General features: G+C 39.6%; 1 protein-coding gene across 2 annotated transcripts in view; it reads right to left on the reverse strand.

The window, feature by feature from the left end:
• LOC137182600 (polypeptide N-acetylgalactosaminyltransferase 18-like) overlaps positions 1 to 16739 on the reverse strand; it is a 183916-nt gene that overhangs the window by 39290 nt on the left and 127887 nt on the right. For both annotated transcript variants that reach the window (XM_067588927.1, XM_067588928.1), the window contains exons 7-8: positions 7893 to 8078; positions 5506 to 5643 (exon numbers count right to left, since the gene is read on the reverse strand). In XM_067588927.1, coding sequence (XP_067445028.1) covers positions 5506 to 5643; positions 7893 to 8078 — 324 coding nt within the window. The remainder of the gene's footprint in view (positions 1 to 5505; positions 5644 to 7892; positions 8079 to 16739) is intronic.

A 16739-nucleotide genomic window follows, 5' to 3' on the forward strand; every position in this document is an offset into this window, starting at 1 on the left:
TTGCTATACTTCAACCACAGCTCTACAGGGAAACACTGTCTGAGGAAACACGAGGAGGGAAATTGATGCTAAAACTGTAAATCTAACAGATATCCACTTGATATGACTGACTCATATAACTCAGACTCAGACTTCCTCAAATTACAGTTAGAATTGTAGAAATGGTCCCACTTTGGGAAATCACTGCAATTTCCTTCGAAACAGAAACACACATTACTTTTAGGTTAAGACCTGATATTCATGATCAGACTTAGTCAGCTCTAGTTTGACACAGCTGTAGTGGAGAATTATCCCCCCAAAAATTGGATTATGCAGCTTTAAGTGCAGCTACAGTATTGTAATATTGAAATGGAGATTGATGTCAGTGACAACAGTTCCTTTAATTCACAGATACATTCAGAGAGCTTGAATGTTATAGTTGCCTTTGAATGTTCATAATGTGTTGTAGTAAATGTTCAGCTTTCTGAGTCTAACATTGTACACCTTTACTTTGTACACATTCAGCTGCAGCCATCTTAAATATGCCATTCAAGTGACCTTCAAAAAGTGGTGATTCGAATACAAATGTCTTTTTATTTACTCGATCTCAACCATTCTTGATAAATGTTAGCAAAATGCAAAAATTTTTAAAGATGAATGAAGAAGGTTATTGGCTGCATCTCTGTCGGATCCAATGTCATACTAAACTGAGCTCTAGGTGCATTATGTGGAGTTTATTATGAGTGAACAGGAGGAGACCTTCATTTTCTCCTAATGTCTTTTACATAAAGCTTTTTATCCATCTGCTGAATGGTTGGTCTCATTGAAATGCCCACTCATCCCACTTGCTGCTTAGATAGATCACTCGCTATATCTCTACTTCAGTACTTGCTGCATCCCACCACTCCTCCCTGTGCTCCTCTGCAGTCACATCACATACAGTCCTGCGGGGGTTTCAGCACGGCCTGAGCTTAGCTTTCTATTTCACAATATCTCACGTTGCTGTCACACTTATTACACTGGTTCAATCATTTGGTATTTTACTGATCCCCAGAGGGTATTTCTCTCCTCCTGCCCCTTTTCAAAGAGAGGTCAGAGGTCAGGCTCAGCTACACGGCAGCAGCCCCCGTGCTGGTAGGGATCCAGTGTGTTGCTCAAAGGCACAACAGCAAGGCGACAGTGTGGAATAGTGCTATGGGAAAACCATACAGATGGCACTGTAGTTTGTGCTCTATCCTGTATGTATGTTCATTGAAATGTCTGTGTTACCAAGTACGGTACAGTAGAAGTGAGCTGAGTTACAGTATATTTGGTAAATTGCTGTATTTGGTAATCTGACTTTTGTTTCACTTTATTACTGATATTCAAAGTTGGAAACATTAATGCAAGTGCTAGTGCTGAGTAAGCTTTGCATGCTGGGATGTGGATGAGTGAAAGCAAGTTGCTAGCAGCTAACCTGGAGAGTGAATTGAGATCTGAGCTGGACTACCTCAACAAAGTATGTTGCATTTGGCCAGAAGACCTTCTTCAAGACCTTCTTCCTGTGTTTCAGATCTAACTCCCACCCCCATAAGCAGAGCAACCGCGGGGTCAGGGGGGATGGCCGCCCCAGGGCCCCCACTCAGTAAGGGCCCCTCTGGGGACGTAGCACACAACCCCTCACATGCAGCAGGAATAGCAGAGCTTAACTCTCTCAACTTCCTCTATTCATCTTCTATGGTAGAGCTTATCACTATGGGTGTAATACCTCCTCTGACCACAATGTGGGTTGCATTAACAGAGTGGCGCTGTCCGCATTTCCGCTTGTTCTTGACTGCAGAGGCAGCGATTTAAAGTTTATGACTAACTTTGCTGAAAATCCAAAATCTGAGATATTCACGTCTTTTATTTTTTTGTGTTTGTACACGGATGAGGCCAAACTATCCAACCTCACTTTGCTGTGTGTTGAGCAGGACATAAACATTGACATCATGAGGGAGAGGAAGATGACATTTTTAAAAGGGAGCGTCATATGTACAAAGTTTGTTAAACTGTTCGGATTATGTTGTTCTATGGAGGATGGAGAAATACACAAATGGACTAACGTTACACTAAACTACAGCAGGCTGAGCAAGGACAACAACTAGTTAGTGAAACATCCATAATTAGTCTTTATTAACTTAAATTTTGGTTATGAAGAAATCAGTCAGAATATTAGATTGATCTGTTGTTTAACTCCATGCATACTGCATGTCAGCACCTGTCTGTGTCACTGTCTGTGATGTTGTAGACTGTCAACTTTATATTATAGGCCTAGAATAGGTCTTGTAGTGATGTAGACCGCTGTGTTAATTTTATATTTATGTTATTCCTGTGTAAGAAAGATATGGTACTGAGACAGTGCACCTGGCCTGTCGCTGTCTATCAGCGGTGGTGCTGAACTGTTTGTCAATCGATGCACGTAGAGTGCTGCGTGCTGTCTTCGGTGCTGAAACATTGGAACGCGACTGACAGCCTCTTTTCTTCTTTTGTTCTTCAGAACATGCTTGTTTGACAAAGTGGCTTCACTGTATGTTTTCTTAGGCTTGCTTGGCTCGATAAGTGACAATTTGTGATTATGGACAGGATATATCAGCTATTTTACAGTTGTGAATTTTAAAATGACTTTATCAGAAAGGCCCCTTGAGAATGCTCTGCTCCCCCTGTGCTGAGATCCTAGCGCCGTCCCTGCCCGCCCCGGAAACAACTAACCAATGAATTGAGTGATGACATGATGCATTTTGGTTCACTTGATAGTGCTTTACAATATTTCTGCTGCTTGTTAACCCATTCATACTCCCACACTGATGGCAGCAAGCTACCATGTAAGGTGCTGGCACAACCAATTTGATGTTCAGTATCTTTCCCAAGGACATTCTGACATGTGGCCAGGAAGAGCTGGGGATCGAACCAACAACCTTCTGATTAGGGGAACGCACAAGTTTACCAACTCATCCGCTGATTGGATCAGAGCTAATTGGCTGTAGGCTTGAGAATGCTCATGTCCTTGCTATTTTTTCTTAAAATGTGGGGTTTTTAGCAATTTGGGGGGAATTTACATTCTACAACTACTGAATTACACATGGTGGATGTTTTATATGGTGATTCCAGTGTTTTTCAGTATTTCTAACAAATATAGCTATAAATGAATAGAAAGATGATCATTAATTATTTCTCCGAAAGAAATCTATTCCTGACAATGTCAACAAGTTTTTGACAGCATTTACATGTTGGAAAAAAATGTAGAAAATATAATTGAATATTTAAAGAAGTTACAAAGTCATGTCATAAGAAAATGAGAAAAATGTAAATAATTCAAACCCTTTCTCTCTGGTGTCTCTGGTGTCTCTGGTGTGGACTTGTTATGACCTCAGTGAGCCTTAGTGAAAGATGATGAGACAGTTCAAGTCCACGACAGTGAGAGATTATGTTTCATTTGAAACAACTTGCCGAACCTTGATGTAATATTTCCTCTTTGTTCATTGTTTACCTTGTGTGAACGCTGCATTTCTCCAGCTTTTGTTTCATGTTAAAAAAGAGATGAATGTATAAACAGCATCACAGATGGTATCACACCAGAATACTTGTTGCACTCACTCCAACTGCTATCTCCTGTGAGAGTTTGTTTTTGTCAAATATGTAAACTTCATATCTACATCTCTCAGATGTCACTGTGGCAACGCTTTCATCTCACGCTCTCAAAGCGGAGCCCCCGCACATGCTCAGTAGTGTCAACAAATAACTCCATCCAGCTCACACAGTGATTGAAGTGTTTATTGAACAACAAACACAAGAGGTGGCACGGAGGCAGTTTTCAGAGCTAGAGACTCATTTGCTGCTGCTAATGTCTGCGTGGAACGTTACCAGCCTTTTTTTACCCTCATCAATTCATAATCTTTTTTTTTTGTTCTTTTCAGTGACAGACTTGAAGTCATGCAGAGAGTCAATAAAGCTGAAAGAATATGACCTTTTCAACCTGCAGGAAAAAGGTTCTGAGTGATGATTATTTTCAGACTCTTGCAGTCTGGCTTGAAGAAGATAGATGACTTAAACTATACCTGCACTCGAGCTGTAAGTTTAAAATGTTAAAAAGAGACCATGATCAAAAATCACAATCAAAAATGGAAATATATTATTAATGCTGGGACTCAGCCTAGAACTAGTCATTTTTCTTCCTCTATCAGCAGGCGCAGTCAGAGCGGTGGGATAATTCTGCTCAGCTTTCAACAGATTACTGTCATTTTTCAATTATGCAAAATCCTCCGACAACCGTTAGCTGAAGAGAGAAATAGCCATGCAGAAATTAAATGGCATAAAAAGGTTCACTCTTTCAATACCCTGCTGCTGTGATTTGAAGTGAGCTCTTAACACAGAGCATACAGTATATCACATGTTGTGCGTGCAATTAAGCTTCAGCGTTAATGGAAAAGTTGAGGTTTAACAGCTTGAAATAGTTGGAAAAGTAAAATTTTAATGTGAATGTTTAGTTATGTGGAGGTGTTTGTGATATTTGGCTACTTATGAAGGGACTATAACCTCATGATATTTGGTTGGTTTCGGTTTTTGCCAGTAAACCACAGACAACTCTGGAAATGGCCAAACAATGAAACACATGAGTGGTTTATATGATTCAGATTTTGTTGGGAAATCACAGACAACCCTGGAAAAAAGAGGAATATAGGCGACATGAAAAATAGAAATTAGTCTCAGTGTTAATGGAAACATTAAAGTTCTACAGCTTGAAATATTTAGGAGTTAATTTTGATGGAAATGTTTTGTCATTTCCACTAGCTGTTTATGCTATTTCGAATGGTTTTTGGTTGGTTTCTGTATGAACCACGGACAACCCTGGAAATGGCCACACAATCAAATACTACAAAAAAACAACAACAAAAAAACTAAACCTGGGTAATGCAAGAATGGAGAAAAAATAAATAAATAAGTAAAGAAAAAAAAAAAAAATGTATGTATGTATGTGTGTGTATATGTATATGTATGTATATATATATAGTATCAAAAGAAAAAGAGAGATCCCAGCCTTCAAAAATATGACAGCAACACTTTTGTTCCTTTATCTAAATAAAAGCACCTTAATTATGGGTGCACACCATTAAGAGTCTTTGAAAACATGGTTGCCTTTTGACACACGGAAAAAATGTGTTCACACACCACAACAAAGGCACATTAATTTTTGATAAAGCAAAAGGAGTGTCTTGTTCCTATTTCATAATGAATTCAAATACTCCTGAATACTTTATGTTCTGCTTTGAATAGTTTCTGTACGTGTAGCCACCAGTGGGGACTGACTGTGGAAGCGTACGGTGTAGTGTTTTAAAAGTGCCGACTGAGATCTAAATTTTGCAGATTTGCTCCGGTGGGTTTTTTATATCAGATGAATAGCAGCGTACTTTAATTAATGAACATATCTTTTAGAGTAGCGATAAATTATTTTAGTCAAATTGAGGTTCCAGACTGGAAACTGAGAATTTAGGACAAAATTGAACTCACCACTCCATAAGCTACAGTGTTGCTGTAGGATCGGAGCTCTGGGTAGATGTTGGAGAGGAACCAGCTGAACGGTCGGCACTTGAGTCTGGATCGCAGGGCCTTTCTCCCAGAAATGTCCCCAATGTTAATTCCTGAGTTCTAGAGAAGGAAATAAATACAAACACATCAGTTTACTTTTGATTTACAGTGAGCTTCATTTTCCTTATCTCCAGTGTTGCAAGAAATAAGAAATAACTGGTGCAGATTTCAGGGGTCTCAGAATCCTTTCAGCACCACTGTGTCCTTCGGATGACAAGAGCTAGAAATAATAACTGAGCAGGAAGACAGGAAGAAATGTTTAAAGAGCAATCACAGAGAGAAAAGTAGGGCGTGTTATTTGGTGGAGAGACTGTGAACTGAGGAGACATTTTGAAAAGAATAGCTGCAAGCTCACAGTGGAAAAGACAGCAACACCCTGGGCAGTGAGAATAATGAACAGCATTTTCCACTATTTTCTGACATTTCATAGAAAATAATAAATTATTTATACACTGTATATCATAATAAATTATTGATAGATTAATCAATATTGAAAATAAATGTTACTGTGAGCACTGTTTCTAAAAGGTATAACTTAGGTGTCTCACCAGAACTGATATGGTTCATAGAGGATTTGTCCGTACAGGAGTGAAAGGAGGACCAGTGGAGAGAGATGTGTTTAAGAGGTAAGCAGCAAAGATGATACAGAGAGTAAGAAAAAGATACAGATAGTTATTAAATTATAACAAAAGATCTGGACTTTATCCAACTGTATTTAGATACTTACGAGTTGGGGCACAGAAGAGAAGGGAAAGTGGTAATGCTGGTAAGGCAACAGTTCTGTTTTGTAGAAAAATACAGTTGAATGCATAACTAAATTACTAATGTACTAAATTATGTGTTTACACTGAGGGGTGTAATCAATGGCCTGTTCTTGACACAACTGAATTACTTTTAGCTGAAATCAGGCAGGTTTTAGGAGGACTTTGGGCTGGAGGGTTTTGTTGGACCTGGCAGATGTTTTTACAGTATGGATCATACGGTAGGTGACAACACAATTAACTGTGTCACAGTTTCCATCCCCTGTTTATTAAGATGCATTTCAGCACTGCAGAGTTGTTTTGACAAGAAAATAATTTTGCTAATAACAGCAAAGGACAACAAGCAAGTTACAGTTAAAACTTCTGATGCTAAAGTCACTTTACATAGAAAAATTCTGAAATTCGTTCAAGTCAAACTGTTTTATGGAGTGAGATGAGATTGGTTATTCATACCTTACACTACGGTTAACAATGATTCTACATGACTGTGACAGCTGCAGTTGAGCGGCTCAATGGGCTTTCTACATTGAAGGAACCAAGTAGCCTAAAGAGAGGCGGGGGGTTGACGCCCATGGCTTCAGCTTCAGCACCGGCTGTACGGCTGGAAGATCCCCAGCCAGAGGGAGAACATTTGCCAGGCAGCACTCCACCAAAAGAGGCTTACGCTCCAAGGGTGACGGCCACAATGAAGCCGCCAAGGACTTTTCAGCAGAGAAGTGAATAACGTGCATAGAAGTTCTTAAGTTGAAAACAAGTCCACATTTACCTACAAAATATGTGCTGAATTAAACAATGGCTTCTAATGTTACTTTATTTTTAGATGTTGCTTGCCTTACACCTACAAACAAGGCCTATGGGTCATGCTTTCAGCGCCTTCAGAGGACATGCTCCCAGTCTTTCAGAGCAGAGAATACTGCTTATTTTTCCACAATTTTGAAACCAAATTTGATGTACTTGGCATTTTTACTAATCATTCAAATTTGGCTGGGTGGTAATTACACATTTTTCTGTGGTGTGACAAACTCAGAACACATATTTATTATTTGCTTTACACGGACTTTAAATACAAATTAAAACAGACAGAAAAGCGGCTTACGTTTATATACTATATTATTAGGGTTAATTAAAAACACTTGTGAAAATAGAAGCCATCCAATCTCAAATATTTGAGGGGGCATGTACCCTTATTTGCTTTTTTTTCCCCCCGAGGGGGATGAGAGGATTGATACCACTGTCTGACATAAGAGTGGTACTAATCTTCTCATCTCACTCTGCGTAAAAGTAAATAAACACGTTTCCCAAAATGTCAAACTATTCCTTTAATAAACTGACTTACAATCTTGCTCAGGTGTAATTAAACCTTCTATGTTCCCAACTAATTATCCCATTAACCTCCATGATGTCACCACTCATGGTTGCTAGGAGATTTGTGTCACAGCTTCTGTGCAAAAATAAGCATATCCACAATTACGCACACACACCCTCCCACATACAGAGAACTGTCAAAGTATCAAACTCCCAACACATGTGTGTGTACTGTCTGTTTACCTGCAGTGGAACATTCCAGGCCATGTAGACGTGACTCTTGTACTGGTCCATCCAGACCTCAGCCACCCTCAGAGCGTTACGACGCACGTGGGCTGTCAGGTTCTCAGTGTAAGGTTTGTGGGCACGCTCGATGTGAGCGATCCTGGAGCAGGGCAGGACCTCCACGCTGCCGCCACACTGCCATACCTTGGTTACAAACACACAAAAATGCACACACATCAGTAATTGCAGGGACTTCAAAAGTACAGGTACGGATATTTTTAGAGCCTGCCAGGTACATGCCAGTCAAACCTGAATCCTTTAAATAGGGGATTAAATGCTTGCAGCAACTGAACCTGCTTGATAGAATTAGCATGAATAGAAAGGTATCACAGGAAAACACTGAGCATGCCCACCCAGGTGCTTGTTATTTTTACCCACTTTGCAGTTTGTTGATAGTGAAAACTGTCAAATATGTCACAGTCTGCACAGGCCTTGCTAGCATCATGACAGGCCCATCAAATACAGAATAAATATCTCATTTGGTTCACCATGAATGTAACACAAGTGTGCAGCCCCCTGGCATTCATTGTCAGTTGTGTCTATATTAGGCCTATGTTACTTGTATCTGAACTATATCAGAGGTATAAGAGCATGTTACAGGTAAATGAGCTCCATGTGTGGCTAAGGCACCAGCCGACATTACATTTTTTAAAATCATTGCCACTACAGTGTTCAGTCAACATGGTAAAAGCAAATATAAAACAACTTCTGAAACAATCCTTACAATGCACACACTTAAACTGTCCCCAGCACACGTCAACTAACTTTACAACTGCTTTCATTTCTTACTCTTCAAATTAAGTCTTACACTTACATTAACACTCCAACTCATTTATTGCTTACATTGAAACTTTCAGTGCTAATTGCCATTTAAACTTCTTTCAAATCTTTTCAGGGAAATGTAGCCTTTTTTAGTTGCTACTACTATTTTCAGTAAACTGATGCCTTTGCAATGGTAACACAAATGTCTGACTTTTAAAAAGTAAACCAATGCATATTTCAACCACTTTAGGAGTTGAGTTTATCCACCAAACAAGCGCTGGAGAATGCTGACTTGAATGGAAACGCCTGTTCTCTCTATCCCGGTCTTTCACTTTGTTTGTGCGTGCGCGCTATAATCTCTCCTGCCGGCCAGCCTCCTTCCCTGTCTCCTTCCAAAGCAAAGAGTTACCGCAGAACAGCAGTAAAACTGTAGCACTGGCCCGGCGCCCAGGCAGGAGCACAAACTCCAGCCAAATTCTGAGATAATACATGCTTCCTTCAGAAATACCTCAACATTCTCTATAAAGGATTTAAAACATGGGGTGGGAGTTTAAGGAGCTATTCTTCGAGTATAACAATCTATGTCTGAGCATGTGGGTGTGCAGAGTGAGATAGAGACTGAGACGCGAAAAAAAAGTGAGAAAAAAAGGAAAAAAAAGAGGAGAGATTCAGAAAAGAGTGTGGAAACATAAAACAGGAAAGGTGAAGGAATGAAAGAGAAGGGAGATAAAGTGGGAAGTATAGAGAGAGGATAAAGAAAGTGAAATAGAGGGAGAGAGATAACAGCGTCTCCTCGTCTTCTTGAGTCATCCTCTCCATAAGTCTTTTTCTTTTTCGGTCTCATATCCTTTCTCTAAATAAAAAGCCTTCTCCTGTGGGATAAAACAGAGTTATGCACCAACTATTACCCAGCAAACATCGCGGAACATTGTTTTGACACCGGGTAGTTACGGTTCATGTGTATGTGTGTTGGCACACACAATGTCTGGGTCTTGTGTCTGCCTGATTTATATGTGTGTCACCAAGACAAAATGCAGCACATTTACATCCCTAATTGTCTCTCAGTCTGTCTTCTCCGGTTTAACGCGGAACAAATCTCGCTTGTGGAGTAGTGGTTTTAAAAGTTTTAATGAGAAAATGAGAGGCGAAAGGCAACAACAAATGAAGTTGTGAATTATAAATCACGCAGAAGACGACCGCCCGTTGTGATAAAAAAGACGGCATGAGACAATGAGCATTAAATATGCACAATATTACGCCACGGCACAGATGAAGCTTCATAAAAACAATCTTTATCACAATAGGAGTGTGCAGGCCAGAGATATGGTGCGCTTTTGCAGAAAGTGGAAAAAAAAAAAATTTGCTGATAACAAAAGACGCTGTGTTTGGTATGAATATAAATAGAACAAACTGGCTGGTTTCTGACTTAAACCATGGGTTGAAGTCAACACATGATGAATTAGTTAGAGAAAGAGCAATTCCCTTGAGACACATGTACAGAACTGATTCCGTCAAAATATCACTGCTAAGTTACATAATCATTGATCTGCAAAGGGGTCTTTTGCAGTGAAGTTGGCAAAAAATGGAAATATTGACTCTTCCCTGTCAGCCTTGATGTGTTTATAGTCAAAACTATGTGGCATGAAATCACTGACGATGATGTGTGTGTGTGTGTGTGCAGTCGGGGGTTGTTGGAGCTACGTTTGATGTCAGGTTCTGACTTCTAATACCCCCTGGCACTAGAAGTGTTGGCTGTAGAAATGAAATGTCAGTACTCTGACTGATGCTCTTGCTAACCTTTTGTTGCCTTTCAACCGTTTAAAAACCTGACAGACGGACAGATGGACACGGGTAAACCTGTCCAGCTCCAGCCCACCATGTTGTGCGAATAACCACACAGTGAGCTCGACAGTAGCTCTGAAGTGCCTCTCCACCGAAACGGGTTCATTTCAGTTCAGTGTTTGTTGTCATAGCTGCAGAGGGCAAATGATTTGCAGCGCTGTGCATGACTGTTGGCCCCTCTTTCACTGAATAGGCTAAAATGTAATGCGGGCAGAACGGCTGACAGCTGGAGGCAGCATCTGATGTGGGTCAGAAAAACATGACCTCCTGAGGTCGCTTTGGTGATGGTGAGATCTCCTCCTGCAGAGGGACCGGCTGTTCGTAGCCTTGCTACTTATGCTACACTGGATACGCCATCCAAGTCTCCTCTGTGCTAATGTCAACAGGTGTTCAAGCAGTTTGTCTCTACAGTAGGGGCTTATACAGAATAATTATATGCCAAAAGAGCTCTATAATGGAGAGCAACCTCTATGGACGTTTCCAGAGGCACTCATGATCTCTGCACTGCGAGCAGCTATGGAGAAAGCCATTATCAGACTTGTAATGCTTGACTGTAGAGGTTTGACATTCAAGCCTCATATGGAGAAAGTCAAGGCTGAGCCCCGCACAAAAAGCTTTTTATGAGCCAAAGAAAGACACATTACTGACAATGACCCAAACTGTGCAGAAACAAGGACATTTTAAGCCTTTGGCAGATTTAGCAATTTATATTCATGACATCATATGTTTAAGATATCAGGTCAAAGCCGTGTGTGCCGTAATTCATATCATGAGTATCCTTTCCTTGTTTGAGCTGAACCCAGCATCTCCCGCTGGCACTGCAACATGACTGACCCAAACTGATGCCTACTCAGTGCGGTTTCACTCCACATGAAGTCACACTCACAGCTGTGGAGGGCATGCTCTATTATGGGGGGGTGGGGTGGGCGTGGGCATGAAAGTACCAGGCAAACTTTGGATGCCACTCTACATCTGTCACTGTGGACACTGATGGATGCCTTGCTTGTTCTGCGGTTTATTTATATTACTTACTGTTTACCTGTACATCAGCATGTGATATTACATTGGTGGTACGTTGTTTTTAAATTGATACCTGAATATGAAATCAAATCAGTCTTGTTACAGGTTATGGTTCTCTTTATTTTACTTTACTGTGCGTTCTGGTTTTGTTGTGTAGTGAAAAAGTACCCTGAATAGATAAAATGCAAGATGCCAGCAGCTTGTAGGCTGATGGGAGACTGTATCAGACTGTATCTGACCATCATGTGGTCGTCACTGTACTCAGAACAAGCTGTCCTGTCAAAAGCAGCACAGCTCCTGAGGATCACTGTAGATATAGTTAATAAGTTCACAACATATAGAAAGTGGTAGATTTGTGTGATTGTGCGACAGGCTGCTTGCAGATATTACACCTCACTAAGCGCAGCAGAGCAAAAAAATGGACTCAAGAGTAGAAGACTTCACTTCCACTTGGCTCTGAGTAGCTGAGACCCGACCCGGGACCAAATTCCACTAATCAGGTCTCTAGGGTTTCGTTTTTCTGCTGCGAGTCTCAGGTATGTATGTCCGATATCTGAGTGATCCAAGCGTATGAATCAGCTCTGATCATGTGGTGTGTTTTGAGGCAACAGGAGAATGTAAACTGTGAAGTGAAGAGGAAGTGAAGAGGTGTTCTTTGTTGATATGAAGAACAAGTTAAAGCAAAAGGAGAACAAGGATGTAAAACCCACTGGCACATCAGCTGTTTTCTGCTGTTTTATGCAACTAGTTGACTAAGATGCGAAAAATGTTCAAGGGAAATGAAGTTGAGCTCATTTTAAGAAAATCAATCTACAAGATTTATGCTGTTAAATGAATTTTGGATTTTTAGAAATTGATTCACAGATATTAAACAGGCTAGAACATTGTCTTTTGTCTTTTGTTGCTCAGTTGGCTACAGAATATTTTATTGTTGGTGCAGGAGATGGAATAGGACCTCCAGTTATTTATATAAATTTGTGTTTGAAGCATATAAACAATTTATTTTCATTTCTATGACTTTACATTTGTTCTTAGGGCATTATTTTCCCACCGGGGCCGCTTGTTAATTGATTGAATTAATTGATTCATGCTGCTGCCGGTCTTTGTGTTCTCTCTCTCTCTGCATTTTGGATCTGGTCAGGTCAGGTCTATTTGAGTTGGGTGTCTCTTTTTTGAAAATGAATTATGCACGTTGGGTTTGGGTAGGATATCCACAGTTCCATTTCAGATCTGAAGACCTTTACTCAAGAGCATAAATAAAGTAGCTTAGTATCCAACAAATTGGTTATTGAATACACATAGAATTATTTGATTCTGCAGTTCATTATTTATGTTCAATGCCAACATTCGGTGCAAATGCAGGAAATAGTGTGCTCTTTGTATAACAGGGTGGATTATAAGGGGTGTGGATGGTTGTATGGTGAGTCTGTCTTTTATGTAGAAGACCGGAACTTGCATCCTTTCACAGACATGCAATGATGTTCAGTTTTTTATTTACAGTATGATCTTTCCCTAACCTTAACTATACAGTAATCACCGAGCACAGATACTGTACAAAGCTAGAATATGAAAAATTCAATGTAAAAAATCATTCACTCACCTCATCCTCCTGCAAGCCAAGAAGACCTTGACCAATCGTTGTGAAATTCAAACATTTTAAACAGCGTGAAATGGTGAGAAGTCTGACCAAGTGACTAAAGAACAAGCCCTTTGTAATAAATGAACAGTACCCACAGGAGATAATGGACAAAAGGAAAGTGTTGTTCCCCATTTTCCACTCCAAAAAGGCCAAGAACAATCAGGTGAGTCTGAACCGCAACAAACTCAATAATCAATAACACTAATAACACCCTATAACACCCTATTTAGGGACCCCAGTCTCACTCCTTGGTTGTATTAATAAAAGAAGATAGAAAATGACTGATCCTGTTGAAATAACTCATGAGAATTCATAGTCCTATATGAATGTTTCTGAAGGCCTTAATGTGAAAAGTTCATATTTTTTTGTTGGCAAAACTTCTTTTTTTTCTGAACTAAGATGATGTTAAACACAGAGCCCACAGATAATGAAGGAATATATCTAATTCAAAAAGTATTTGCTGTTTATATGTATATTCAGTGCAGAAGTCTATTATGTAAAATTACAAGTCATTATTATTTTTTATTAATTAACTTTTCCTTCCTCTTTTTTTAATTACATTTTTCAATTAGTATTACTTTTTTAAATGTCTCATAAGGTGCTGCTATTAACCCCTGCTATAGAAATATAATAAGAATTGAAGCTGTGGTCTCACTCTCTCATGTGTGTGGACATGCACGGACGCACACACTAGATAACACTTAACCTCCCATGTATATATATAAGGTATATATATTATACCTAGTTATCTTTTTACTTATCCATCCCTCCTATACTCCTCTCCCCATTTCACCCCATTCAACAACAAAGTGTAATTGCTACCATTCCCATCACTGACCCAACTCTCTATCCCTATTCTGTGGCTACATCTCCTTCTCTACTCTCTCTCTACTCTTTTCTTTTGTTTTTATTAAGTAGCTCTGCCTTATCAAAAGACCTATGCATCCCAGTTGATATACTATATATCTACATAAATTGTTAACTGTAACCAAATGTATACTGTACTCCACACCTTCTGCCCCTTCGCCCTCACTAACATGAACTTGTGGTTCTCCGAACATCCCCTCCCCTACCAACAATCACATTACCACTACCCATTACCTTTCATCACCATCAAGCATTACTCAGTATCTCCATACCCTCAGTATCTCTACCTTGCCCAGTCCTACCCATACTGCCTCAGAATATAACATCTTGGAATATAAGAGGAATCAGCTCCCCTGCAAAAAGAGTATTGAACCATCTACATAAACTGAAATCAGACATGTGTCTATTACACGAAACCCACCTCACAGAGGCAGAGTCTCAGAAACTCAGGGCCGGATGGATTAGCCAGACCTACCACTCAATTTACAACTCTAAAAGACGTGGTGCTTTCATTCTGATTAGCAAAAACAGACCATTTCCCCATAAATCAGCTGTAACTGATCCAGAAGGATGTTTCATTATCATCAACACTGACTCTCCCACTTTCTTTCACTCCATCTTTTTAGAATTAGCCAACTTTCCCAATTCTCATATTATTCTAGGAGGTGATTGAAATTCTGTATTGAACCCAGATCTTGATTGCTCCTCTATTTTAACCTCCCACAAGCCCTTCCAATCCTCATCTACAATTAAATAATATATGACTGGCGGATATCTGGAGACTATACAATCCAGACAATAGAGAATATTCCTACTACTCCTCATACCACAAAACATACTCCCTGCATTGACTTTTTTCTGATCAACAACTCACTCAAGCATAGAGCAATAGAATACAACATTCACTGTATTATTATTTCAGACCATGCTGCAAGCACTCTCTGGGAAACAGCAAAAGCAACTCTAAGAAGTAGAATGATAGCATATTCCACAAACAATAAAAAAAGAAGAAACTGCAACAGAACATTTTCTACAGCAGGAATTGAAGACTGGACACCCTGGTCTCTCAAACACCTACAGACAAAATCAGCAAAGAATCACTCAAAACCAAACATGAACCAAACATGAACTTAACAGTCTTCTTAACAAAAAAAGTGAATACAACCTCCTTAGACTCTGTCAACAACATTTTAAATTTGGTAATAAAACTGGTAAACTGGCTAACCAAATGAAACAACAATCTGAAAAATCTAACATCACATCAAGGGAAGATATCTCTGGAAACACTATACACCCCTGACCATGACACCACATCTACAGAAGATTATGTTTTTCTGAGGAATATCTCCCTACCAAAACTCTTCACAACCCAGGCAGAGAATTTGGATAAACCAGTCACCCTAGATGAACTGAGGAAAGCACTACTACTCATGCCCAACAACAAGTCCCCAGGTTTCGATGGATACCCAGTATATTTTTTTATAAACATTTCTGGTCCCTTCTCTCACCCTTATTTTTCAAAATGATCTCCGATAGCCTCCATAGTTTTAAAATTCCCCATCATATGAATACTGCCCTGATTCTACTTATCCTTAAATCAAACAAAGACTCTACACACTGCTCCACCTACCGCCCTATATCTATAATAAATACTGATGTTAAAATTATAAGCAAAGCTTTGGCATTATAACTGGAATCTGTAATTTCATCACTTGTGCACCAGGATTAGACTGGTTTCATCAAAGGGAAACATTCCTCAGAAAATATGTGAAGACTATTCAACATAATTCATCTATATAAAACCAAAACTGACACTGATTAAACATCCTGACATTACTTTCTCTTCACTTCCGTAGCCTCTTAACATCAACCCTTTTTTTTTTTAAGAAAATGTTTTTACCTTACTTGGCATATACAACTATATTCATTTCAGCCCAAAAAAATACTACCACAGATTTACAAACTCTTTTCCCAGCATGACAATAATGTTTCAATACCAATAGACAAATAGACATCAGACTTGAATATTCATCAATCAGACATCAACTGGAAAAACATATGCAACAACACATCCTCCATGTCATACAACTCAAAAAATCAGCTAATTCAATACAAGGTCCTTCACAGAGTACACATCACCACTCACAAAATGTACCATATGGGCTTCACAGACAGCAGCACCTGCACACACTGTCCCACTGGAATAGACAATCACTTTATGCATTCTGGCTCTGCGCACCAGTTAGGCGGTTTTGGTCGGAGGACATGGGAATGCTGTCTGAGATCCTCAGCCTCAGCATCCCGCCCTCCCCTTCAATCTCTCTGTTAGGTGATCTCTCCTAACATACAATCCCAAAACATCTCCAAACTTTCATCTTAATAGCGTTAACAGCTGCCAAGAAAATCATATTACTCAATTGGAAAGACACAACGAAATTATCAATCAACCACTGGCTCAATCTGTTAACAGACCACTCAAACCCAGAAAAGCTCACATCAACCCTAAAGGACAATCTGATCCCTTTCCACAACACCTGGTCTCCTTTCCTGCAGTTCATACAGAGCTGATTCCTGCAATGTTAAATCTGTGGACTACTTTCATGTATGCATATGTGGGTAGGTACATATGTGCATATATGCACATATATATATAAAGTAGCAGTCAAAAGTTTGGA

Source organism: Thunnus thynnus, chromosome 5 (assembly GCF_963924715.1).
Source record: "Thunnus thynnus chromosome 5, fThuThy2.1, whole genome shotgun sequence".
Classification (NCBI taxonomy): domain Eukaryota; kingdom Metazoa; phylum Chordata; class Actinopteri; order Scombriformes; family Scombridae; genus Thunnus; species Thunnus thynnus.